The following is a 26,543-nucleotide window of genomic DNA, read 5'->3' as shown; positions in this document are numbered from 1 at the left end:
CTGTTGGACTGAATAAACTGAGGATGGAAATGGAGGAAATCTGAGAGTCACTCTGTCAGAAGCTCAAGGGTTTGATGTCTGTGAACACTTAGATGAACGTGATATGTTTGGCTAATCTGAAGTTTGTAATCCTTCATAAGTGAAAGCTGGAATCTTGATGTGTATCGATCTGTAACGTATCTTTGGCTGCTATGACAGAGGGAATGTGAAACCCAGCTTTGATCAGATACAAGTCTTGATGACTTGTAGGAAGCTGACATTTGTGTCCAACCTTGGTTTTGCACAGGTGCTGTTCGAATGCACAGTGGCAGTCTCCAGCACCTCGTGTGGCTTGGCTTGCAGTGGAACTCTATGTCAGTCTTACCCCCGATGCGCAAGTGGTTAAAACAGCTTTTCCACTTGCCTCAGGAAACATCAAGACTTGAGACAGATGCTCCTGAATCCATTTGTTTGTTAGACCTTGAAGTACGTAAACTTTCCAAGTTTTTTAATGTACGATACAAATTAAGGGTTTTTTTTGTTTGTTGGTTTAATCCTTTTTTATTTTTTTAAATAAAAATAGGTATTCCTACTTGGGGTGGTATTCACTAGCAACCTGCAATTGCAAGAGAAGTTTAATTCTCACTACAGTGCACATCAACCTCAATTCTTACCATTGCCAGTGTGCAAACAACTCTATACTGAAGACCAAAGATCCTGGTGGGATGCTGTTCGTACCCTTCTTCAGAGAAAATCAATGTAAGGCTTTTTCAGTTTGGATATATTTGATCAAGCTCCATAAAGGGAGCTCGAGCACCTTTGATTGGTCCCAATGGATTCTTGAAAAATTAAGTATTTTGGAAATTGAAGCTTTGTTCTAGTAGGGACTTGATACGTTTGAAAGACTTGTAAAAATAGAATTTTAATTTCTAACAATACATTTTTAAACAAGGCAGGTTAGAACTAAAAACCATGGGATGTATTCATCAAGTAAATGCTATGTGTACAGATGAGAAACATTAAATGCTAATGAAGAAATGTTTCTTCTGATATTCAGACCAGGGACAGCAGCAAAACTGAGGCTTACTGTACAGCATGGCATAAGTACTCTGCGGACACTGGAGAAGCATGGCCTGCAACCTGCCTTAATCATACACTGGGCAAAAAGCTTGCAAAAAACAGTAAGCTGAGATTGTTTGTTTGGTTTTAAATATGTAGAAGTGTTTTTCTGTTTTCCAAACTATGAACAGACTTGGGTGACAAGGGATCAGATGAGTATGTAATATTGAGAACAGCTGTTAATTTTATTAGGCAAATTTGTTGCTCTAGTCACTCTATAATAGTCACTCTATAAAGTACTGGTTTGAACTGCAATGTTATTTTCTACGTGTATGTTACCTTACATAGCTACTTTGTTTAGTGTCAGAGAAGGACTCTTGAAACTTTTAAAGAAAATAGGAGAAGGATTTGTATGAATAGCATTTTGACTTGAACTTTTTGAAATAACATGTGCTTCTATTCCCTTTTCTTCACCAGGGAATTAACCGGAACTCTTTCTATGACCAGAAGGAATACATTGGACGAAGTGTTTATTACTGGAAGAAAGTTTTGCCTATGCTGGAAATTATCAAAAAGAAGAGGAGTATTTCTGAACCTACTGATCCTCTCTTCAAACACTTCCATAGTGTAGACATTCAGGTACAGATTGATTAAGCCAAGGCTGAAGTAAGAGAAGGTCTATGTCAGAAACGTACATGGTTGAGGGATTTTTGTCTACATCGTGCAACTCATGTTATTACCAGGAAACTATTAATGATGAGATTCGGTAATATCAGCGTTTGATAAAGGGGAAAAATCCTCTCCTTACAACTTCAGTCTTACCTTTAAAATCATGTTTACGATTGGAAGGCACTGAACACCTTTAGTACAAACTTTCTTGAAAAAGAATTCTCCCTGTATTATAAGAAAAAATGTCATTCCGTTGTTAGGTATGAGTTGTCCTTCACTTTATTTGTAGGTCTTTCAGGTTGCAGCATATGAAGAAGAGGCACATATAGCATTTGCCATGTTGGATGCAGTTGATGGCAAAACTGATGATGCTTTGTTAGCATTTGAAGCTATTGAGAATGTGGTTTCATACTGGAATCTTGCCATGGTAAGTTTGTAAGTTACATTACTCTGAAATGCTTTCCTTTATTCAGTTGCCTTCTGACTGATACTAATTAATCTGCATCCTGTTCTTTAGATTTTCCAAAGGAAGGCAGAAGAGATCGAAAATGATGCCATGCTGCCAGAAGAACACGAGGAGCACAAAACTTATCTTCTTAAAGCCAGGTATTATCTAATGAAGATCATTGCGGAAAGCTCCTCAGATATGTCAGTAGCTGAGAAAGTAAGTAATTCTTGCTTTAAGAACTTTTTTCAAGACATGCAGTGGCTTAGGTTACTGTTTCAAAATGAAACTGTTTGCATTTAGGTTACATTTTTAGACTAGTCCTTGCATTAAAGCAGGTTAAACTCTGGGTAACTTCTGTAACCTACAGATCATGTATTATCCTGGTTACTCTGTGGATGAAAGTTTTAATGTAAAGAAATAGCTTTTGCCACTGCCTTTTTATAGAAGTTGATAGTTTGAAAAAATATAATTGCTTGTGAATTGTTTTCTTATGTGAATCTTAACAGATTTAGAGCTTTTCTGAAAAAGAAATCAGTATTTGTATAATGAAAGCCTTGTGAATTGTTCAGCCAGAATTCTGAATGTAATCTGTCTTGCTCTGAGGGAGAATTGCAGTCATGACTCATGTTTCAAATAACTTTCTAGCTGCCAGTGTCTATTGAAACTGTGAGGGAAGTGCTAGATACAGTGATCCAGGAACTTGGTGAGAATGTTGAAGAGGGAAGTCTTGCCTTCAGAAATGGTCTGTCACGAACTGTAGATTCAGCAGTGAAACATTCCACTCCATCACCAACTAAGTTCTCTCTTTCTCCAACTAAGAGCTACAAGGTATGTTGGCCAGTTATTATTTTAGGGAATTATTATGTCTGAAGAAAAATTCACAAGATTCAATAAATTTTTTTTTCCTAGTTTTCTCCTAAAACTCCTCCTCAGTGGGCAGAAGATCACAAATCTATACTTCAAATGATTTGTCAGCAAGTGGAAGCTTTGAAGGTAAAAATTTTGTCACCATATTCAGTGAAAAACAGTTGGCCTTTGAGCACAAAAGTATATCTATTGTTTGAAACTCCTCTTTGGGACTTAGGCAGGTTTGCTGATGCACCCCATCTGGGGACTGTATGTGCAGAGTTCTGCTTTTATCAGTTTGGTTCTCATCCATTTGGCTCTTTTTTTTTTTTTTTAACTGGCTTGTTCTGGCTTTGGAACACAATGTTAGTACTTTGTACTGCATGGGCAGATCCTGCATGATTCTGGCAAGTACTTCTTGGGGATTTCTTAAATTACTGCCACCACTGAGCTTGAAAATGTGTTTAAATAGCAAAAGGGTAGGGATCATGTTTTATTCTATAAATACCTGTGTGATACATACTTACACTCTTGCTTGGAACGCTACCTTGACAGAATGAAATGCAAGAAATGAAACTTAACAATTCCAACACAAATGCATCTTCTCGCTGGTCTGAAAACTATGGAACAGATACAATGCCAGACGGTTATCAGAGAGCACAAAATCTTCATGAAGCACCATTAACAGGCAAGTTCCTGCAGAATTCGTACCTAGATGCTTAGCTAAATTTTTGAAAATAATGCCAAAATATTTTAATGATTCACAATTAAAAACTCATTGCTATGGAGAGTCCATTCAAAACAACAACAAAGAATGATCAAGTGTAAACTTTGTTTTCCTGGTGTTCCTTTTTAGTTGCTACCACTGGTCCATCTGTGTTCTACAGCCAGTCTCCTGCCTATAACTCTCAGTATCTTCTCGGAACTGCCGCAACCAATGTAACACCAACAAAGGTGAGAAAAATCTACTCTCTTCAGCTGCTTTCAGTGATCTCCTGAAAAATGACTGCTTTTGATTCTATACATAGTTGGATGTAATTCCAGTTCCTTATGCAGAATTTGGTGAACTTGGACTGCTAGTCCAAGACTAATTTGTCTTTCTGCCTAATTTTTGGGATGTGGAGTCTGGGAGGAAAAGCCAGCGAAATATCTGCTGTATGTTAGTACATTTCTCCTACAGAGTATGTATGATAGCACTTAACTATCCCCCCCTCCAAGTAGTATGGCAAAAGAAAATGGGGGTTTCAAGGCTTTTTTCCATAAAAAAGCAACCCACTCACATTGTGCCCCTTTTTCAATGCTTGTTTTCAAATGCCCTTCAAGGTTTAATCAGTTTAAACTAAGGTAAAATTAGTTTAGATTTAAAGTTGTATGAAAGTATGCCCTCCTTTTAAGAGTACATGTTATGCGGGCTTCAGCACAAGTAGGATTTCATCCTCTGTGTTATCACAGTAAGCAAAGCACTTGTTTTCTGCTTTTTCTTTAGCCTCCCGTCTATGGCATGAACCGACTTACGCCTCAGCCACATATATATTCCTATCAACCACCAATGCATACACCACCTCTGCAGAACACTTCTGGTTGTATGTTTTCCCAAGAAATGTACGGCCCCCCTCTACGTTTTGATTCTCCTGGTACTGCGCTCATTTCTCCTCGTGCGGGTGATGACTATTACAATTACAGTGTTCCACAGGCAAGCACAAATCCAACATTGCCTAAACCAGGCTATTTCACAAACCGTTCAGTCACGCCACCAACTTTAAAGCCCGCAGAACCAAAAGTGATGCCTAAATTTGGACAGCCGGGAACAACTGAAGGATCAAAAACACCTTTGCCAACACCAGCACAACCAAGTCAGACACCAACTTTTAAATTTAAACCTAACTTCAAGTCTAATGATGGAGACTTCACCTTTTCTTCTCCCCCTCAAGTAGCACCACAGCCTCTTAATGCACCTTATAATAGCAGAGAAAGCCTCTTGGATCTTCTGACATCTGATAAACCTTTACAGGATGATAGATACGTTGAACAAAAGCCAGTTAATGATCACACGAATAGTTCAAGAAATATCTTCAATTTTAGCAATAAGCATATTCCAGGCATCTCTCTTAGAGAGAACATGGGACAAAATGCACACAAAAATCTGGCTTTTGAGAAGAATGATACATTTAGTGTTCAAGAACCAAGCAAACCTGTATTTATGACTTCAAATTCAGATTTGGCCAATAGAAGTCATGAAACAGAGGGAGGAAGCACCCATGGTGGAGATGAGGATGATGATGGTCCTCATTTTGATCCTGTGGTGCCGCTCCCTGATAAGATTGAAGTAAAGACAGGTGAGGAAGATGAAGAAGAATTCTTCTGCAACAGAGCCAAGCTCTTTCGTTTTGATGCAGAATCTAAAGAATGGAAAGAAAGGGGAATTGGAAATGTGAAAATACTGAAACATAAAGTATCTGGCAAATTTCGTCTCTTAATGAGACGAGACCAAGTGCTGAAAATCTGTGCAAATCACTACATAAATACTGATATGAAATTAACTCCAAATGCTACATCAGATAAGTCATTCGTATGGCATGCTTTAGATTATGCAGACGAGTTGCCAAAACCAGAGCAGCTCGCAATTAGATTTAAAACGCCCGAGGAAGCAATGCTTTTCAAAAAAAAGTTTGAGGAGGCCCAGAATATTTTAAAATCCCTGGGATCAAATGCTGACACATCTGTGACTCAGAATAGTGGAACCGCAAAAGAAACGACAAATCAGGACATCAAGGAGCCTAGCACATCCATTTCTGGAACCCTGAATTTGAGCTTTCAGTTCCCGAAAGATGGGGTGAGCAGTGAATCTGACAGCAAAAGCAGCCTTACAGCTACATCAACTGCATCTGGCCCTACTATTTCATTTGGAAAGGATGCTCAGCAAACCTATTCTTCTGGTGGGTTTGGGCAGCATCTCGTGAAGAAGGATCAGTGGGAGTGCAAAGTATGTTTAGTTCCAAATGAAGCAACTGCAAAGAATTGTGTATCGTGTCAAAATCCAAATGAAGATACGTGGGAAACACGTGATGCCCCATTAACTGGCTCTGTAAGTTTCAAAGCCAGTGGTAACACAGTGCAGGACAAATTTGGATCTGCTTTTGCTAAAAAGGAAGGTCAATGGGACTGCAGTTTCTGTTCAGTAAGAAATGAACCCACTGCCTCCAAGTGTGTTGCCTGCCAGAATCCAAACAAAAGTAATACAGGAGTATCTAGTCAACAAACTTCTGCTAAGTTTGGCCAAGCAATTGCTCCAAAGGCTATTCAAAATGACTTGAGTACTGCTTTTTCTAAAAAAGAAGGTCAGTGGGACTGCTCTGTATGCCTAGTCCGAAACGAAGCAAAAAATGTGAACTGCTGTTCTTGTCAGAGTCCTAACCCTCAAAATCAACCAAATATGCCTATACCTACTGTTCAGGCATCCCCTGCTCCTGGGTTTGGTTCCATTGCTGATACAAGTAAGCCACAGAAAAATGGGTTTGAAGGGCTTTTTACTAAAAAAGAAGGGCAGTGGGATTGTAGTACTTGTCTTGTGAGGAATGAAGGTTCTTCACCAGCCTGTGTAGCCTGCCAGACACCAAATCCATCTGGTAAGCCTGCTGGTGATGCTTCATCAGCTCCTCCTTTTGGCTTGAAAAGTAAATTACCTGAACTTGATGGAGGACAGTTGGGAACAGGCTTTAAGTTTGGTCTTGAGCAAGGCAAGACGCCATCGTTTACATTTCAGATTTCTTCTGATACTGAATCTAAGTCTGCAAAGGAAGGATTTAACTTTTCAATGCAAGTGCCTGCAGGTGGATTTAAGTTTGGGATACAGGAATCTAGTAAAAATACCACTAAGAAAGATGAGCCATCCAAAGAGTGTACAACTGGCTTCTTAAAAAGCACTGATGAAAAAGACAAAAAGGAACTGCCTTCAGATAGTAGAATTGGATTCCAATTTCAAGAAACAGCAGACAAGGAGAAAGGTGACTTTGTTTTTGGGCAAAATAGCACTTCTACTTTTGCTGAGCTTGCAAAAAGTACTCCTAAGGAAGGCTTTCAATTTGGCAAAAAGGACCCTAACTTCAAAGGCTTTTCAGGTGCAGGTGAAAAGCTGTTTTCTACACAGAATTCTAAAATGGATCACAAAGCAAACACATCTGCTGACCTCGGTGAGAAGGATGATGATGTGTATAAGACAGAGGACAGTGATGATATCCATTTTGAACCTATAGTTCAGATGCCTGAAAAAATAGAACCATTTACAGGAGAGGAAGATGAGAAAGTGTTATACTCCCAAAGAGTAAAGTTGTTCAGGTTTGATCCAGAAACAAGCCAGTGGAAAGAACGTGGGGTGGGCAACCTGAAGATTCTTAAAAATGAAGTTAACGGGAAAGTAAGAATATTGATGCGTCGTGAGCAGGTACTGAAGGTGTGTGCAAATCACTGGATAACAACAACAATGAACTTGAAACAGCTCTCTGGCTCAGACAAAGCATGGATGTGGATGGCCAATGACTTCTCTGATGGTGATGCAAAGCTGGAACATCTGGCAGCAAAATTCAAGACACCAGAGCAGGCTGAGGAGTTCAAACAGAAGTTTGAAGAATGTCAGAGGCTACTGCTAGACATACCACTGCAGACACCCCATAAACTAGTTGATACAGGTAGGACAGCTCAGCTTATACAGAAAGCGGAAGAAATGAAGTGTGGCTTAAAAGATCTCAAAACTTTTTTGACAGATGACAAAACTAAACTGTCAGAAGAGGAAAATGTCAACTCTGTTAGTGCCAGCAATACTTCTGATCTGGTTATAAAGCCACATGCTGAAAGTACTGGCCCTACTCTGGAATGGGATAACTATGACTTGCGTGGAGAAGCATTGGATGATAGTGTAAGTAGTTCTGTATATGCAACACCTCTTGCAAGTAGCCCTGTAAGGAAAAATCTGTTTAGATTTGGAGAGTCTACCACTGGTTTTAGCTTCAGCTTTAAATCTGCCTTGAGCCCGTGCAAATCTCCTGCCAAACAGAATCAAAGTAGAACATCAGTAGGCACAGATGAAGATTCTGATGTTACTCAAGAAGAAGAGAGAGATGGACAGTACTTTGAACCTGTGGTGCCTCTGCCTGATCTTGTGGAAGTGACTAGTGGTGAGGAAAATGAGCAAGTTGTCTTCAGTCACAGAGCTAAGCTCTACAGATATGACAAAGATGCAAATCAGTGGAAAGAGAGAGGTATTGGGGATATCAAGATATTACAGAACTATGACAACAAACAAGTGCGTATAGTAATGAGAAGGGACCAGGTGCTAAAACTCTGTGCCAATCATAGAATAACACCAGATATGAATTTGCAGCAGATGAAAGGATCTGATAGAGCATGGGTGTGGACTGCATGTGACTTTGCAGACGGGGAAAGGAAAGTAGAACTTCTAGCTGTGCGATTTAAACTGCAAGATGTTGCAGACTCATTTAAGCAAACTTTTGATGAAGCTAAGCATGCCCAAGAGAGAGAGACACTGATAACACCTCTTTCTTCTCGTGCCAATACACCTAAGGAATCTCCATGTGGTAAAAACGCTGTAGCTGTGCTAGAAGAAACGACCAGAGAAAGAACTGACCTCAGCCATGGTGATGGTACTTCTGATGTAACTGTAGAGGCTGCAGAGGTGTCAAACACTTCTGAAACACCAACAAAAACAGTGGTTTCTCCTCCAAAGTTTGTATTTGGATCTGAATCTGTCAAGAGCATTTTCAGTAATGAAAAGTCAAAGACATTCACGTTTGGAAATACTTCAGCCACTGGTTCGCTCTTTGGCTTCAGTTTTAATCCTCCAAAAAAAAGTGAAAACCATATTCCAGCATCTCAGAACACAGCACAAAAAGAACCAGAAGTCTCCGAACCACCGAAAAGCTCTAACGCTGCTCAGAAGCCTGTAGATAGCAAGGTAGATGACTTTCCTACTACAACACAAGATGGTCCCTCTAACTTCTCTTTTAGAATTCTGGAAAAAGGTGAGTGTCAATTGAAGTAGTAATTTATTCAACTACACGACTTATTAAGCAGCTAGCTCTGTGCTATTCATTACTCTTTATTTTCTCAAGAATACAGTTTCTTTCAGTTCTAATGCAGGTATCTATATGTTCTCCAGAGTTTCAACTAAATGAGAGAATTTTAAGCCATAAGTATTTTTGTATAAAAATGAAAGTGTGTGATGCATGATGGAGTTTTGTTTACTGATAACAGGGATTTCAGGTAGGGAGCTGTAACTCTGAAGTGCTGTATCTGAATCTTGGACTTAAATGCTCAAAGTATCTGTGGACTCACTTTGTGAGACTTAAATAGATGGCTGATTTGTAGGTACCTGAGCCTTTGCCCTGAGTCATAAAGTGCGAGAACAGCTAATGTATGCTTCAGTTACAATTTTAATTATCCCCATGATTGAACAGATGGCTATTCTAAAATACTGTGTACCTTTGTTTCAAGTCTTAAATATTGGCCTCAGCAATTTCAGTTTTGTAGCTTAAAACCAGATATTAGTCTGCTTCCGTAGCCTGAGAAGAGATTGTGTGATTGATTGCACCCTCAGTTACACAGTTTGTCACAGTCTGAAAAAGATGTGCTTACAGAAGTTGTGGCTGTGACGTGACCATTATCATGTGCTGAAGTGTCTTTGTGGGAAGGATGGGATGTCTCAGAATTATGAACACATACCGTCTGTTTATTAGCTACAGTGTAATAAAGTGAAGATGGTGGAAGATGGTAGCTGCAAGTCTATTCACACGGGTTGGATAAGCTTGTGTAGAACTAACAGATGAAATTTCCTGCTGGGAAGTATGACTGTGGAATACTTAGAGAATGTAGATAAGTCTGTTTTATCCTTTGAAAATTCCAGGTAAACACTTATATACAAACAATTTATTTTTTTAGGATTTAATTTTAGCCTTTTTAAATCTAATCCAATGGCCTTTTGGACAAGCACATCCTCCTTGCAACCTGATAGTAAAGGTATTTACATACTGCACTGAATGTGTGATAAAAACACTCTAGCGGGCATGGACAGTAACCCAGCTGTGTCAAAGCAGTTGGCTCAGTAATCTTTATAATTAACATGCATGCTGAAGGAGAGTACTTAAAATTGTGTGTCTGGCTACTGTATTTGTCCTGTAAAAGAATGTCTTTAGCCCTTACTATGTTTACATGAGCCAGCACAATGGATGGCCCTGTTCAAGCTTTTGGCTTCTGTTTGCCTTATTTTCTGAGGGTAGCTGCCTTGCACTTCTCCATCACACTTTTGCTAAGTGTACACACTGAATCTGTTAAATGGCTCTTTTTTAGAGAAATGATATTGTGGGGTTGTCAGAGAATGTCTCATAGTGCCTGAGGTCTTGTACTCCACATCAGTGAAATACGCCTGAAGATCTTGAGATAGGTTTTCCAATAAAACACTTGACTGTATTTAGCCTCTATGGAAATGTTCAGTTCAATTTCCTGATTATCAGTGTTAACTGCTGCAGTTAACACTAACAGCGTTAAGTGTCTTAAAAACAAGGAGTGCACAGAAATGAGAAGGCTAACTCCTTAGCTACTGCTTATGTGTTTATTAAATATATAATTTGAAGTCCACCTTAGCTGGTTAGAAAACTCTTGCTGAGTAACTGATTTGTTTACATTCAGGACCTGTAAACAAAACCATTACAGCTTATAGTTTGATTATAAGTCATTGTAAGACGTTGCTAATGGTGCTTCTTGCAAGTGTGCTTACTGTAAGCATGCTCAGCTTATGCAGTTCAACAGTATTTTAATTTTAAATAGCAAATTTTTAGTCTTAAGACACTCTTCTAATGGTAGTGTATTGCATTGTTTAAAAGTTTCAAAACGTCATTCCAAACACCATTTTTCCCAGAGTTGTATTTCTGGAGAAGCTGTTCTTATTTAAACGCTGAACTCCTGTTCTGTATGCACTATCTAAAAACCACCTGTTCTGTATTTTTTAGGCATCCCTGTGCTGTCTGTGCATCATTTATTAACAATTCAATTCTATTTTCATCATTTGATGTATGTAATGTGAAGTGATTAGGCATTCTATGCCAATGCATACATGCAAGAGCTATTCCTACCTCAAATTGATCTTGGTTTTCTATTGGGGGTGTATAGTGGGGGGGGGGGATGTGTTTAAAGGAACAAAAAAAGTATGTCTCTCTGGTGCTTCAGGCTGTTCTTTACTTTTACTCTTCTGATAATTAGGTTATGATTATATATTTAGTGATTTATTTACAGTTGATAATTGTCTTCGGTGTAAGTTCTTGGCAGCGTTGTTTTGATTTCTGACTTAGTAGTAAAAGATTTTGAGAAGTCCTTTCTAAATTAGGTTTTCAAGGCTACCCAATACAAATGTAGTATGAGGCTTTCTCATGGCGCACGTCTTTTGGGGAGAGGCTTCTGCGTTGTGCTAGAGCAACACTCAAAAAAAATTTAACCTCAGAGTAGTTCTGCACCTCCATGCAAAAGCATTTGTTTTTCTCAGGTCAGATCATGAGCTTTTTATAAGTGCTTGTCCTGGTTTCAGCTAGCATAGAGTTAATTTCTTCTCAAGAGCTGGTACAGTGCTGTGTTTTGGATTCACTGTGAGAATAATGCTGATAACACTGTTTTGGCTGCTGCTATGTAGTGCTTACTCTAAGTCAAGGATTCTTTTTGTGTCATGCTGTGCCAGTGAGGAGGTGCACAAAAAAAGCTGGGAGGAGCATTGCTGACACAGGTGACTCAAACTGCCCAAAGGGATATTCTGCACCACAGAACATCATGCCTAGTATATAAACTAGGGGAGTTACCTGCAATGTTAGGGTGTGGGGATGGGCTCTGGCATGAGTCAGCAGGTGGTGAGCAGAGGTATTGTGCATCACTTGTTTTTCCTTGGGTTTTGTCTTTTATTATTATTATTTACTGTTACTGTATTTTACTTCTGTTTCAATTTTTAAAGTGTTCTTAACCTACAAGTTCTACTTTTGATTCTCCTCCCCTTTCTACCATGGTGGGGGGTGTGATCCTTAGTTGCCAGCTGGGGTTAAACCACAACAGTGCTTTACAAGTTTGAGTCGTGTTAGTTGCATGTTACTGTAGCTGCTACATGCATTAGGGTTTAACTCTGGCACTTTTTTCTTATAGCCAGAAGATATTCACTGATAAATGCATGAGAAAAAATATCACTATTGTGACTAGCTAGAGACATTTAGGCCTACCTGGTCTTAATGTCAGTTAAAATAAAAGCAAAAATACACAGTTGAAAATTTTTGTGCATGATATTGCCTTTAATTTTGTTTCTTTCACGTGCTAATGATGTTTTGTGTGGATTTTTTTCCCCAAAGTAGAAAGTTCTATTATCCTAAAACCAACAGTCTTTTCAGAATATGTTGTAGGTATGCATGGCTCTTTGTTTTCACAGCTGCCTGTGAAGATGTATTTAAGCTGTTTGCAGCAGTAATCTTTGTTGAACTCTTGTCACTTTGAGTGGATGTTTGGAACAGTAGAATCTTAGTCTAGTGTTTGATAGATCAGTTTCATGGAGAACTTAACAGTTAATCTGAAGTGACTTTTTAATATATTTCTCTTATTCAGCTATTTGCACAAAGGCTATTGAAAGAGACTGCATGATAGCTCTTTGAGAATGCTGTTTGTCAAACGGGATGAGCAATGAGGGTGGTAAAACACTGGAACAGAATCATCTGTTGCTAGGGTCTTCTAGGTAGCTTTCTACTGCTCACGTTAAAGGAAACACACACTTCTACTGTCTACCTGGCTGACTTGGAAGAAGTTGTTTGTTGTCAAAAATAAATTTTTGAAAATTCTCTAATCCTAAGGAAACCTGGTTTTTTGCTGCAGGACTAAATGCTCCACACTTAAACTTCTAGTGACGTTGGTGCAAATTTACTCAGTCCCATTAAGACACTTGCTTAACTAATCTGAGAGAATAAAACACATGATAATATGCAAGATACGTCCATATCTTTATAACATGTACTACATGTACTTAATTCTTAAATCAGCTAGGGTGAGTTTTTTGTATAACGTTCTGAGAAAATGTATGAAAATATCTATAGCCTGCCGTTGTGATATGAACATAAAAATTTGCTGTTCAAGAGTTTTATCATGTATCTGCTTTCTACAGGCTCAGAAAGGCCTATAGATCTAAAAAAAAAAGTGAGTAAAAAGGATTACTTTACAAGGCTGTATGTCCTGGTAATGGGTTTGAGCTACAGTCTGGTGTATTAAAATGCCTGAAATGATTAATTTTCTAATTAAAGGGAGAGTCAGTTGGGGCAAAGTCAGTGCCCACTGAGTCAGTGGAGGGAATACTTTGAAAAAAGACATAAGTTTGAATCAGTACTTCGGATCTTGCTCTTACTTTACTATTCTTTATATTGCTCTTAATCTACTGGCAGATACTAGTGAGACAACTGCTTTTAAAAAGCAGACTTATTTTAGTGTGTCAGTTGCATCAGAGGATTAAGGGACATGTCTGTAAACATTACAAATCTCTTCTGTCCTTGTCTACTCCTGCAATGATGATTGTGAAATTGTATGCTCAGGAAAATCAGTGTTTTTCAGGAACTGATTTCTAGCTTAAGATTTAGGTTTCCACTGACTACATTGTGCCACAAACTTATCAAATATTTTTTAATGAAAAGCACAGTGAGCTTTTGAGACCACTTTTTTTTTATTCTGCTGACTGGTTTAACTCAAATCTGAATAACATGAACAAATAGGCTGAGGTACTAAAGCAATCAGATTGTTCTTAGAAACAGCTGATGTGTGGCTACTGATGTGCTTCTGGGGTAATTCTTATAAACAAATTTTGTTTTTCACACCTTTATCCCCAAACTCACCATCTCGAAACAACGCTAAAACCTAAACAAACAGAAGCCCAACCAAACCATAGATAATATTTAAATTGGTATATCCTCCCTCTTTGCTTCCATTCTCTCATAATAAACTCAAATATTTTTTTCCACAGCTGTCTGCTTGTCCTTATAGCTTATGTTTATCTGCAGTTTGCTCTAGACTTTACTTTCAGCTTTAACCTTTGATCATGCACTGTTCTCAATACCAGTGGGATGGGCACTTTATTGTAGAAGGAGAGAGGATAAAAAGCTATAGTGATATTTGTCCTTGCTAGAAAAGCTAGCTAAATAGGCTGAAAGCAATATTTTTTTGTTGTTCAACAAGGTGAAACTAAAAATTACATTACTTTTGTAACAAAAAAAGTTTCAGCAACAGCTATTATGGTAAATTGAGATTAGCTAATAAAAAGCATAGATTTCCCACAGGTAACCTGAAATAAGTTCTATTCAGTTGCTGTTTAATATTTTCTAGAACTTAACTCACTTTTAAGCAATGCAATTTGACATGTACACAACTTCACTTTTTCTTTTCTCAGGTCTGAAGTTTACGTATTTACCTCTATGTAACACCTCTGTCCCTTTTCTCCATTGCCGTATTTTATGTGATATGAGAACTTCATTAAATAATCTTTATAACAATATAAAGATGCAGAAATATTTCTGTTCCAATACTTGAATTCCAAAGGCAATAGAAGAGGATGTAGTTGGGCATGCATGTTAAGCTTTCTTGAGTTTTAACAGGATGATCTGTCCTAGCATCCTGGAACTTAGATTTTGTTTCCTGTGGATCAACAGAAAATATGTAGGCACTTAGAATTAATTCAGTTCTGTAATAATGGGGGGTTAATGTTATTTCCTGCTCTGAAATTATTCAGTTTTAATGGTTTGTTCAATTTCTGTAAAAGCTGAGAAGACAACAGTGTCAGAAGACAATCTTTCATCTGATGATGTTATAATAGTTTATGAGTTAACACCTACCCCTGAACAGAGAGCTCTCGCTGACTTTCTCAAGCTCCCTTCAACATTCTTCTGTTACAAGAATAAGCCTGGATATGTGAGTGACGAGGATGATGGTAAGAAGTGCCAAAGTTTACTTTTGTATTACCTTTTTGTGAGGAAAGGGTGTAATACACTGCACTGGTGCAACCCAACCGTGAGCTTTGCGTGCAGTTTCGGGTGCCTCAGTGTAAGAAGGACATCAGACTGTTGGAGGGGTGAGACCAAAATGGGGAAAGGCCTTTCACCCAGATTTAGGAAAAGTAGCTGATGTCACTTGGTTTGTTCATCTTGGAGAAGACAAGGCTTGAGGGGTGACCTCATCACAATCTACAACTTCCTTAGGGATGGCAGTAGAGGAGGAAGTGCTGATCTGTCTCTGGTGACCAGTGATGGGACATAAGGAAATAGAATAAAGCTGTCAGGGGAGTGCTGTCGGGCACTGGAACAGGCTCCTCAGGACACCAAGCCCGTCATAGTTCAAGCAGCATCTGGACAATTTGCTTAGTCATATGGCTTGGTTTTAGGCAGTCCTGCAAGGAGCAGAGAGCTGCAGCTGGTGATCCTTATGTATCCCTTCCAACTTGGGATACTTCGTGAATGCTGTTGGAACCATTAGACACTCAAATACTTTTGTTTGGACCAATGGGAATCAATCCTGTCAACATCCTTATGGCCAAAGATGTACATTCAAGTCTTCAAGACAGAATAGTACAATGGAGGCCCAGGAGTGACTAAAGAGAATTTGTCTTGGTGTATTGTGGCTGTTGATGAGTGTCAACAAGGCAGTTGGTTAGGTAAGACTGAATAATCAGATACTTGAGACTTACTGAAGTAAGTATTTTGAGTCTTTATTAAAAACTAACAAGCTCAGGTTCCCTAAATATTAGACTGATGGCTTTTCTTCTAAAGCATATTCCAAATTCTAAACGTGAACTTCTTTTATGTCAAATCTTATCAAATGCAACTAAATTACTCTTAATTTATTCAGCAGCAAATATGTTAAATGGAAGTTCTGAAGCACTGTATTCAACAGAAAATTGGAGAAGACAAACCTGCTTTCACAAATACCTGAGCTTGCAAGTTTTTATGTAAAAGATCTTCAGTCTTCTTTCCCAAATACGTGTAGTGGTACTCGTAATAAAATCACTGTCAGAAATGTGTTTTCTGAAAACAAAACCTGTGCCATGTATCTGTAACAGTCTAGACTGAGAAAAAGTGTTACAGCACACTCAAGCACATGCATGGAAAACTAGAAGTGAAAGCTTACCTGTTATTTTGTGGAACTCTTAAAACATAAGCAAAAATTACGCATGCTTGCTAGGCTTATGAATTGAAAGGGCTTAGGAGACTTCTCTGACCTAGAGGGTGCCTGAGAACTTATGCTTGTTTCCTGTGTTTAAGATGAAGACTATGAAACAGCTGTTAAGAAACTTAACGGAAGACTGTATCCCAGTGATTCAGAAGAGAAAAAGAAACAGCAAGATCCTGTAAAAGGTATGTCTTAAGAAATTTTAAGTATTGTGCTTTATGTACTGAAACATAAACTGAATCTGAAGGCCACGTGGGCAGAGATTAATTTTGTTTCCTGAGATAGTTTTTAGAAGCACTGATGCTGGGAGCAGAAAAGTTGCATATCAAAGTACAGCTTTTAAGCTCACTATGTGAAACTGTTAGTTAGCAGTAAAGTGGTACCTGAATGAGAAATGTTCATTTCAGGTGATCTCTAAACAAGAACATCAAAGTCTTTTCCTACCTTGAGGTTCTTCTGAATATGAAAAATTCAGCTTGGCATGATACTGTTCAAGACAAAAATTCTCTACATCTTTGAATATTTGCTTCTTCTGCAGATAGTCAATTAAGCTTATGAGTTAATGTTGCTCAAAAAAAAATTAGACTTTATACTAAAAGTACAGGTGTAGAAAACTTGCTTATATTTATGTCAGCTTTGGCTGTGCCTCAGACTTCAGTGTTGCGTGACTGAAAATCTGAGCAGATACTTCTAGAAGTGAAGTTTGGGGATTTTTGGGGAGGGATATGTGCTACAAGGGTGTAAATATTGAGCCATCTGAAATATGAAGGAATGTTGAAGTTATTCATGGCAGCTGCAAGATTGAACTCTTCATCACTGCGTGGAAATTCCCTGGTAGCAATAGAGAATTACTTATGTTTCCAATTCTAGTCACCCCAAGTTAAGTTAGGTAGTCTTCACTTCCACTGTTTAAACAGTAATGCTGTTTGAAAAACTCTCGAGGTCTGTCTTCAAGTTGCCCTGGCTATCATGAGGTTAATTTACAGTATAGGTGCTAGAAATTAAAATAAATAGCAGCTAAATACTGAAATATTTTCCACTAATTTTTACTCTTTGCAGTAGGCATTGCAGGAAAAAGCGAATTCAGCAGTGAAAGAAAATGTGCTGCTACATGGGAAAAGAAACCAAATCCTGAGGAGAAAGCTGAAGCAGAAGCTCAACAGGTTCCTTCTACATCTGTCTGTAGTGTCAGCAGTGATACTGAACATAACAGTCCAGAAGACTTAAAATCAGAAGCTAAAATTCAAGAAACAAAAGTAAGAACTAAATCTTTACTAAATTTCTTGCTATTAAACTTGTACAGTTACCTCATATATGCATAAGACATTACAGTTTTCCCCTTGTGAGAACTAAAATATCTAATGGGGAAAAATTATTTGAGTCTTTTGTGGCTGTGCCTGATGCCAGCACTGAAACAGAAAGCTTAGAGCTTAAATTCTTTCAAAAGAGAAAGAATGTTCAGGTGTTCTCATAAACTGCTTTGGCTAGTAATATTGCTCCTACTGTATACAGAGGAACTAATTGATTTCAGGAAGTCACAGTATTCTTTTTCAAGTTTACTACTTCCCAGATACCTCAGTCTCCTGTCAAGTTAACCTCCTTGGATGTTAAGCATCATGACAAACTCCAGAAAGCTTACAACAACTTTTCTTGGTGTTCTTTTTTTATTTTCTCAAACATCTGTGCTTAGTCTCTGCAGAGATGGTTCATGCCCTAGGCTCTTCTAGCTTACTTGCTATTATGTTATTTTTTTATTAATTGCAGGAGAATGAGGTTGCATGCTCAAGTGACTTAGTCTGTACCAGTAAGGAAGAAATGCTTCCTGCATCAAATGATGAGGTGACAGTATTTGTCCAGTCAGCTACCAGCAATGAAGAAACAGATTCCAGCACAGAAACAGTGCAAGTATTGCAGACTTCATCCCGAGCTGATGACACACCTGTAGACCTGTCAACTAAAAAGAGTGATTCAGACTGTTCGGAGTCAACACAAGGTAAGGTCAGAGGTACGTTCTGGGACTTTTTTGTAGCATGATTTTCTGTAGATTAATTTATGTAATTTAGTTGCTCCCTTGGGAAGAAGTAGTACCAATGCTGAATTAGAAGCTGTCATGGTTTGAAAAGTACCAATCTAGCAAAAACGTGTCTAGGGATTAAAATAATTTTATCAAATTTTTTTGTGTTCAAATTCACTACTACAGAGCAGTGCTAGTGTCTGCTGTGTAATTTATGAGATGTACTTTCATTAGTTCATGAAATACCACATGAATACTTAGTAGAGCTCTGTGGATTTGCACAGAAGTAGAATGCTGAAAATCTGTCTTGAGCCCTTATTTTAAACCATAATAAACTGTCATTATGACATACTTCACACAAACTGAAATTTATTGGATGATAAAAATACTGTAGACACTTCTCCAGTATATTCTTGTGTGACTTCATAAATGCATTTTCTTTAAGAAAGTAAGAGAAGAACTTTTGACTTTCCCCTCTTATTTGACAGAAAACAGAGTCATCTCATTTGGTTTTGGCAATACTGCAGGCCTGTCATTTGCAGATCTGGCTTCCAAAAGCTCTGGAGATTTCGCTTTTGGCTCAAAAGGTGAGTTGGACTAGTCTCCAAGGCAGACCTCAGCTGGACTTCTGCTTCATACAATAAAACTTTTATGTACCATATTTCTACTGATTTGTAGAAACAACAATTTTTTGCAAGTTTTTATCAGGAAGAAAAAAATGACACAAAGTTTAAAATGTAACTCTCCTAATTGTAGATAAAAACTTCAAATGGGCAAATACAGGAGCAGCTGTGTTTGGAGACACTGCCCGTAAAGCAGATGAAGATGAAGGTGGTAGTGATGATGAGGTGGTACACAGTGATGATATCCATTTTGAGCCAATTGTGTCTTTACCAGAGGTAAGATGACTTCTGGAATATAAAACAACATTAAGATAAGCAAAACATTTTTTAAAAACTTGTTATGTTAGCAGACATGCTTAACTTTGCTTTCTGTGTTGTGTGCACCTTGTTCTGCATGTTACACTGGCTGTGTAGAAACACCTGCTGTTTTAAGTCCTAGTACAGTGTAGCACTGGGGAAGGGTCTGGTGCCTCAGTTAAAATCTTAAACATTGATTTCTCTATACCTCGGCTGAGTGTTGATCAGAATGCAAATTTGTACACGTAACTTAGAAAAACTAAAACATTATATATAGCACAGCTGAAGAACAGGAAGGAGAACTGGATAACTGCTAGTGCCAATACAATTCAGCTGTGGCTTTGTATCAAGGCTTGTAGATTCAGTTCTGTGGAAGCCATAGCAACTTACAATTTTTACTCTAAGGTAGGCAAGATATTTCTTAGGATCCCTAAGCAAAAAGATACATAGCTAAGTTCACCTGAAGGCTAAGGGAACTAACTTTGTTACTTGGAAAATAAATTGTTTTTCAAGAAGTAGAACCTTCAACTTTGAAGGTAGGCTTACGACTTGTGGAGTGAGGCTTCACACAGTTATGTCTTGATTTGGTGTTTATCCATAGTGTACCTAATAACCATTTCTGACTCTTTTGATGCTAGTCATAATGTCTAGCCTTTCTGTTAATAATATAATTCAACTATAGATTAGTAAAATTATTAATCAAGGCAAATAGAGCATAAATAAACAGCATGCAGCATTCTTTAATTTGAACAGTATTAATCTGATTTATTTTGTAACATGCTTTCAACCACCTTCTTCAAAATTCAGTATGGTTTTGCTCATCTGTGTGTCGTATTATGACTTCTGTAATGTTTTTCATCACATATTTCTCCAGTTCTCTCAAGTGTTCCTTATCTTTGGAAGATGTGCTAACGAAAGGAGGTTAGAGGCCATAATATGCATATATAAAGGGAGATATATCTGTCAGGCCTGTTTGTTGGACTTGGTGTTTATTCTCTTCAAATGCAAATATCAAGTTCTTAAACAATGTTCAAAAGAACTCCTGCAATTGTAATAATACTGTGTCTTCCCTTCTCAGTATGCACATCATGCAGCAGACATGAAACTTTCCTGGGAAACTTGCCAAAACCATATGCAGCATGGTGAAGGAGTATTGCAGTGCTATAATTAATCTCAAACAGTGGAATTTGCTGGGCTTTTCAATTCTGAAAAGGCTAAATGTCACACTCGCTTTAGTGTAATGAATGTTGTGTTGGAGAAGGGACCACACTGAATAATTTTCCACTGTAATGTGTCAGAATCATCATAACTGTATGTAATAACTATTTAATATCTCTCCTAGGAAATCACAGGTAGTCATTCTACTGTGTTGGTTTTCTAGGTGGAGGTAAAATCTGGAGAAGAAGACGAAGAGATTCTCTTCAAAGAGAGGGCAAAACTCTACAGATGGGACAGGGATGCTACTCAGTGGAAGGAGCGTGGTGTTGGAGAGATCAAGATCCTCTTCCATACACAGAAGAAATACTATAGAGTCCTAATGAGAAGAGACCAAGTACTTAAGGTCTGTGCAAACCATGTCATCACCAAAGAAATGAACTTAGTGCCCTCTGATACATCAAACAATGCTTTAATTTGGACAGCCACAGATTATGCTGGTGAGTCTTTCAGGTGGTTTTTGTTGTTTTTCCTAAGTGGTCTGTAGTTTTTGTGCCTTTGTTTTTCCCAGGAAATGATTATAAGATAAAACTAAAGAAACCCTCTTTCTGGATTTATTTTTCAGATGGTGAAGTAAAAGTTGAGCAACTTGCAGTCCGATTTAAAAGCCAAGAAATGGCTAATTCTTTCAAGAGGAGGTTTGAAGAATGCCAGCTAAGCTTGTCAGAACTACAGAAGGGGCACTTATCTCTGGCAGCAGGACTGTCAAAGGACACCAACCCTGTTGTGTATTTTGAAGTTTCTGCTGATGATGAACCTTTAGGACACATAACCATGGAGCTGTTTTCAAATATTGTCCCAAGAACTGCTGAAAATTTCAGAGCCCTGTGCACAGGAGAGAAAGGATTTGGATTCAAGAACTCCCGCTTTCACAGAATAGTCACCGACTTTGTGTGTCAGGTAAGCATAACAGGAAGACTCTTAGAGAGAATGAGAATGCATCTTGACTAAAGATGGCGCTTCAAAAAACACTTCTGCAGGATAGCACATACGTGTTGGCAGCATGGATCCACTGTGCAGGATACTCTTATCTGCCCTTTCCCTACAAGGAGATGAGAAATGGTGCAAGCAGCACCTGCTTCCCTAAGCCAGATGCTTACCTGTGTCTGCCAGCTCCTCATGATTCAGTGTTACCTAGCGGTGTCATGTGGAAATAAAAAGTGGAGATAAAGAAATCCTCTTAGAAAGGGCAAGGGGCCTGTTGCTGAACAGGAACACCAAGGAAAGTAAGTGTTCCCATAACTACCATTCATTTTTCTCTCTGTACAGAGAAGAGCTCCTGTATGCTCACCTGCTAAGAACACTTACTTTCCAGGATTCTCTTACAGTTTAAGGTACACTTTGTATTTCAGGTAGCGTGTACTCGAAGACTGATATTCCCGGTATTTAGATGTTCAGGTTTCCATCTAAAAGAAGTCTTCTAGATCTGATTGTCATGCAGTGGCCTGTTCTTAAAATACTCAAATTTTGCACCAAGAGTATCAGCCTGCAGTACATCCGAACCCCCATGTACACAGTGGTGGTTTTAAACCTTGGTGTGCGTTCAGTAGCACTAGCAAGTTCTTCATGAATGCTGAAGGCTTAGGAGATAAATCATAGACCTTTCCTTTCCTAGAACTCTAATCAAGAATTCATTGAGTTTTAGTGACTTATAATGTGCAGAATGAACCAACTTCCATATACACTATGCTAATGTTCAGGATGTCACTACATCACTGAAGCTGAGTTATGTAGACAGCCTTCTATAAACTCAAAATTAGACAGTAATATATGAATGGCTTCTAACCAGAATAAAATGTTACCCTGTCTCTTGATTAGGTATCACCTGTGCCTGAAGTATGCACTTTAGGTGCCAAGTTTTTGCAAAAGAGACATTTCTGATAAGGAAAGCATCATTAGGTCTTTTAGAGCTTAAGCTTGTTTCAAGGTATTCCACATCCTATAAGGAGCAGACTTTCTTTTAAAATGGTTATCTGCACCATATATGTGTGACAAAGTGAGATTTTATCACATGAAATTAGTATATTGTAAATTTGGTCTGCTTTGCCTAAATTTTCTCCAGGTACAGTGAGAAGTTTTTCAATTAGAACTAAAGCTTTCCTTCAAAGATAGGATAGCATACAGTATCACTTCTGTGTGTATAGACACACTTCTGGGAGCCAGAAACTCACTGCCTTCCAGAAAAATAAAAAGGAAGTAAAATTGTTCGTTTGTGTTTTGGGACTTGTCAGTTAATGCTATGCCCCCTTTTGTTTTGTTTGTTTTTGTTTTTTTTAAGGGAGGAGATATAACTAACCATGATGGAACAGGTGGACAGTCAATTTATGGAACAGCATTTGAAGATGAGAATTTTGAAGTGAAACACACTGGTCCTGGATTGTTGTCAATGGCAAATAAGGGCAGGGATACAAATAATTCTCAGTTCTTCATAACACTTAAAAAAGCAGAACACTTGGACTTCAAGCATGTTGTATTTGGGTTTGTGAAAGATGGAATGGATGTCGTGAAAAAGATTGAATCCTTCGGTTCTCCTAAAGGGCTAGTAAATGCAAGAATTGTCATTACAGACTGTGGGCAAATATAGAATTATTTCTTTCAGTAAACAAATGTTTTAGCGGTATAAATCAGTACTTAGATGTTATTGACTAATTATTTCAACTTCTTAAAATGGACACTTCTGATGTATAAATGTAAAATTACAGGTTATAGTTGGATTTTTTTATGTGTTCTAATTGATTTTTTTGCATGTTAAATAAAGTTCAGGCACTGGCATATTTCAGGTGTATTTGTGTTATCCTGACATATTTGTATTAAGTGTCAAATTTTAAAAATAAAATCCTAGTCTTGTTAAAATAAATGTCTTCAGTTTGTTTAAAAAAAAAAAACTTGCATAATTTGGCTTCCTACTCTCATGAAGCTCTTTTGAATGTGCAGATTATAGATGCAAATTGCTGGACAGTGCACTGAAGTCCTTTGAAATTAATGGACGTTTCAATGTGCAGAATGCAAGCTGAGGCAGCTGGATGCTTGTTCATGGTCTCTGGAGTCTCCCAGTATCACCTCAGTAGATTTAAGAGAGCATAGTTATTAAATGTATTGATCAATGTTTTGCTAGAGAAGTACACCAACTTTTTTTTTTTTGTACTTAAAATATTTCTAAAAGACTTGGTTTAACAAAAAACATCTACTAAACATTGAGATTTTACCTGAAATGCTGTAGTAGAACCCACTGCTACTGCTCTGATGCTGCTCTCCTGGCTCTGCTCAGTGTTTATTTGCTGTTTTAAACTTCTCAGACCTCACTGCAGGCTCTAAGTACCAGTATCTTGAAAAATTTTGCCTCTCAAGAGTGAGTATGCATGGATAAATGCGGGATTTATTTAAACTGATACTCTACAGTTCAGTGCTGGCATTATCAAGAGTTTTTTTTCCCAAGGTAACTAAGTTGTTATGATCTGTAAATTGGAAATATGTGACTTGAATATTCAACTTTAAGTTTATTTGGATTTGTATTTATTTATTTTTACAGGATAGTAGTAGTACTTCTTCACGGATGACTTTATCACTGTCAACAACTACCTGAGGGGAGGTTGTAGCCAGGTGGGGGTCGACCTCTTCTTCCAGGCACGGAGTGACAGGATGAGAGGACATAAAGTCTTAAGGTGCACCAGGGGAGGCTTAGGTTGGACTTTAATTCTACACAGAAAGGGTGATTAAACATTGGAATAGGCTGCCCAGGGAGGTGGTGGAGTCATCCTTCCTTAAGCGTTTAAGGAAAGACTGGATGTGTCACTTAGTGCCATGGGCGAGTTGACGTGGTGGTGTTCGGTCAGATGTCCGACTCGACGATCAGAGGTCTTGTCCAGCCTTTAGTGACTCTGATTCCCTAAAGGTCCCGCAAAACCATTAGACTGTAAAGAACCACTGGTGCTGTGCCCGTCCCCCGCAGCCCCGTGAGGGGCGTGCCTCGGCCCTGCCCTTCCCGCCCGCCCGGGGCCGCCTCTGCCCCTCGTCCCCAGCTGGGGCGGGGGGCGCGTCTGCGCGTGCGCGTGCGGCGGCGGTTCGTTCGAGCGCGGCGGTGCCGCCATGGCGGGAGGGGCAGCCCCGAGCTCCGCCCGGCTCCTGCAGCCGCGCTACTCGCGGGGGCCCGCGGGGGTGAGACGGCGGGGCCGGGGATGGGCGGCCGGGGGGAGGGAGAGGAGGAAATCCGTTTCTCCTCGTCGCGTTCCCGAGGGGCTTGGAGGAGGGGGCTGTAGCGGGGGCTGTGTTCCCTCCCTAGGGTTCTTTGTGAACACCGCGGTGTTGCATATCCCTGCACCGAGGGACAAAAGTGGGGTTTAAACAGACTTGGGGAGGTTATGTGTTCTTTCTTGTCCTACCCCCGTGCTCTAACTGCCTTACAGTAGAAGTGTGGAAGAGTCATCCTTGCCTGATGTGGAAATGTCCCTGATAATTACAATTCCAAATTTTATGCATTACTAAGACACTTATTTGTTGCCTAAAACCTTCTGGTGCCTTCCACTTGAGTGAGATCATATGTGTAAATGGTCTTAAAAGTAGCCTACTAAGCATGTATGAAATATATATAATAGGATAAGTAATTTCTCTCTTATCCTCTTCAGCCCCAGCAATTGGCAGCCTTCCTTAGAATGCCTTAGGAGTGTTTGTGATTTTTTTTGTGAAGCCTAGTGATTAGCTCTGTTGTCAGAGAGCAGGAAAGTGTTCCATACCTAGTCAATCGGAGGAGAATCAAACCCGTTGTTCATAAGAGACTGCTGCGCTGACCAGGCAGCACATTATGATGGGTATCATTCCCTTGCCAAAGTACAGCAATATTATTTTACACCAGAGAATGCTAGGTTCTTTGCACTGATATGAATGAGGGAACTGGACTGTGGTTCTTCTGTTTCCTTGTGCTCACATAAACATTTATGGCTTTGCACAGTGGATTGGAAAACTGATCTGCTTAAAAATCCAGCAGCAAAGACCCCTCCCCCCTGCTAGTGTTTCAAAAGCCTTTGATAATTCATAGAAGGAATACTTGCTGGCCAGGAACCTTTGTTTTGCCTGAATTCTGTTTGTCTTTCACTGAAACAAATTCAAACTCATGCTGCAAAGGATGTTGGGAAATATCCATGAGCAACCAGAGATTGGGAGAGATTGAAAGCTGGGTTTGAGCTAGACACATAGTTGTATTGGGATATCAGGTTGGTCCTGGGAATCATCAAATGACTGCAAAACCCAGCCTTTTTTTTCTGAGGAAGTGTGACTTGCCATTTTAGGATCCGCAACTGTCCCAAATGTGATGTGAAGATTTGGGTTCTTTCACAGCTAAAATCAGGCTGTATGCCGTTAGTTTCTGCAGAAGGATTTACAACATGACTAGCATTTTATGGTGCTCTAGATTCTGTGTTTTTCTTGGGGAATATTCTGCTTGAATTACAGAACTGTGCTTCAAGAGAAAATAATTTTGAAAACTTATATTTAAAAGACTGTCACTGAGACTATAAAGTGTAATGCTTGCAAGGAAGAAAATGTTGCATTTGTGGGTTATTTCATTAGAAAGTGGGAATTTAAGTACAAGAAATTACAGCAGTTGATCACTTGATTTAGAACACAGCAGAGAGATGCAGTGAAACAATTAAGATGATGAGAACTACCTTGAGTCTGATATTTTCAATATCTTCTAATGTACATTTAATTGATTTTACTTGTAGCATAAAACCTCTGTCATTCACTTTGTTAGTATGTAGTTACAAGATAGTAAGAAAAAATAGAACAGGAAACTTTGGCATAAAAAGCCTATGTATGAAGGTAGATGGCACTGTTTCTGTGATTACCTAGTTCTACTTTCATGCCTTTATTTTATGTTACCATCTTCATTGTGCTTTATATGCTCAAATTTTAGGCTCAAATATTCTAACATATAACACTATGAATATTTCATTATTAGACTGTAGGGAATGTATTTGCCTCTTTACATTAGTATGAGGGCTATGTTTATATATTGAAGAAAAACCTACTTCCTTTTCAAAGCTAGTGGTTTGTAGTAAGAATTCTGTCACAAGGAGTTGTAACTGTTAAACAACTAAGTTGTAACATATATTTTCCCTGAAAATTCTTACTAGATTACAGTGGTTTTGTGTTTTCTTGTAGGATTGCC

The 26,543-nt window shown here is 38.7% G+C and overlaps 1 protein-coding gene across 4 annotated transcripts in view; it reads left to right on the top strand.

Moving 5' to 3' along the window:
* The window catches only part of RGPD4 (RANBP2 like and GRIP domain containing 4), a 33,160-nt gene extending 9,923 nt beyond the window's left edge, over positions 1-23,237 (top strand). Inside the window, exons 10-30 of one of the 4 annotated variants that reach the window (XM_051772722.1) lie at positions 287-465; positions 563-738; positions 1,037-1,160; positions 1,516-1,677; positions 1,997-2,134; positions 2,225-2,371; positions 2,801-2,983; positions 3,065-3,148; positions 3,557-3,689; positions 3,858-3,955; positions 4,488-9,036; positions 9,953-10,030; positions 14,829-14,996; positions 16,324-16,416; positions 17,294-17,487; positions 17,996-18,236; positions 18,734-18,832; positions 19,002-19,144; positions 20,547-20,820; positions 20,946-21,280; positions 22,659-23,237. In XM_051772722.1, the coding sequence (XP_051628682.1) occupies positions 287-465; positions 563-738; positions 1,037-1,160; positions 1,516-1,677; positions 1,997-2,134; positions 2,225-2,371; positions 2,801-2,983; positions 3,065-3,148; positions 3,557-3,689; positions 3,858-3,955; positions 4,488-9,036; positions 9,953-10,030; positions 14,829-14,996; positions 16,324-16,416; positions 17,294-17,487; positions 17,996-18,236; positions 18,734-18,832; positions 19,002-19,144; positions 20,547-20,820; positions 20,946-21,280; positions 22,659-22,964 (7,904 nt within the window). In that variant the 3' untranslated portion in view covers positions 22,965-23,237. Of the gene's footprint in view, positions 1-286; positions 466-562; positions 739-1,036; positions 1,161-1,515; positions 1,678-1,996; positions 2,135-2,224; positions 2,372-2,800; positions 2,984-3,064; positions 3,149-3,556; positions 3,690-3,857; positions 3,956-4,487; positions 9,037-9,952; positions 10,031-14,828; positions 14,997-16,323; positions 16,417-17,290; positions 17,488-17,995; positions 18,237-18,733; positions 18,833-19,001; positions 19,145-20,546; positions 20,821-20,945; positions 21,281-22,658 lie in introns of all 4 variants that reach the window. The other 3 variants (XM_051772723.1, XM_051772721.1, XM_051772724.1) reach the window with 3 other exon arrangements.
* The last annotated feature ends 3,306 nt before the right edge of the window (positions 23,238-26,543 follow it).

Source organism: Manacus candei, unplaced genomic scaffold (genome assembly GCF_025592945.1).
Source record: "Manacus candei isolate 608988 ecotype Guabito, Panama unplaced genomic scaffold, ASM2559294v1 h1tg000159l, whole genome shotgun sequence".
Classification (NCBI taxonomy): Eukaryota; Metazoa; Chordata; class Aves; order Passeriformes; family Pipridae; genus Manacus; species Manacus candei.
The sequence above is the reverse complement of the archived record's forward strand: the minus strand, read 5'-3'. Positions and strand labels throughout refer to the sequence as shown.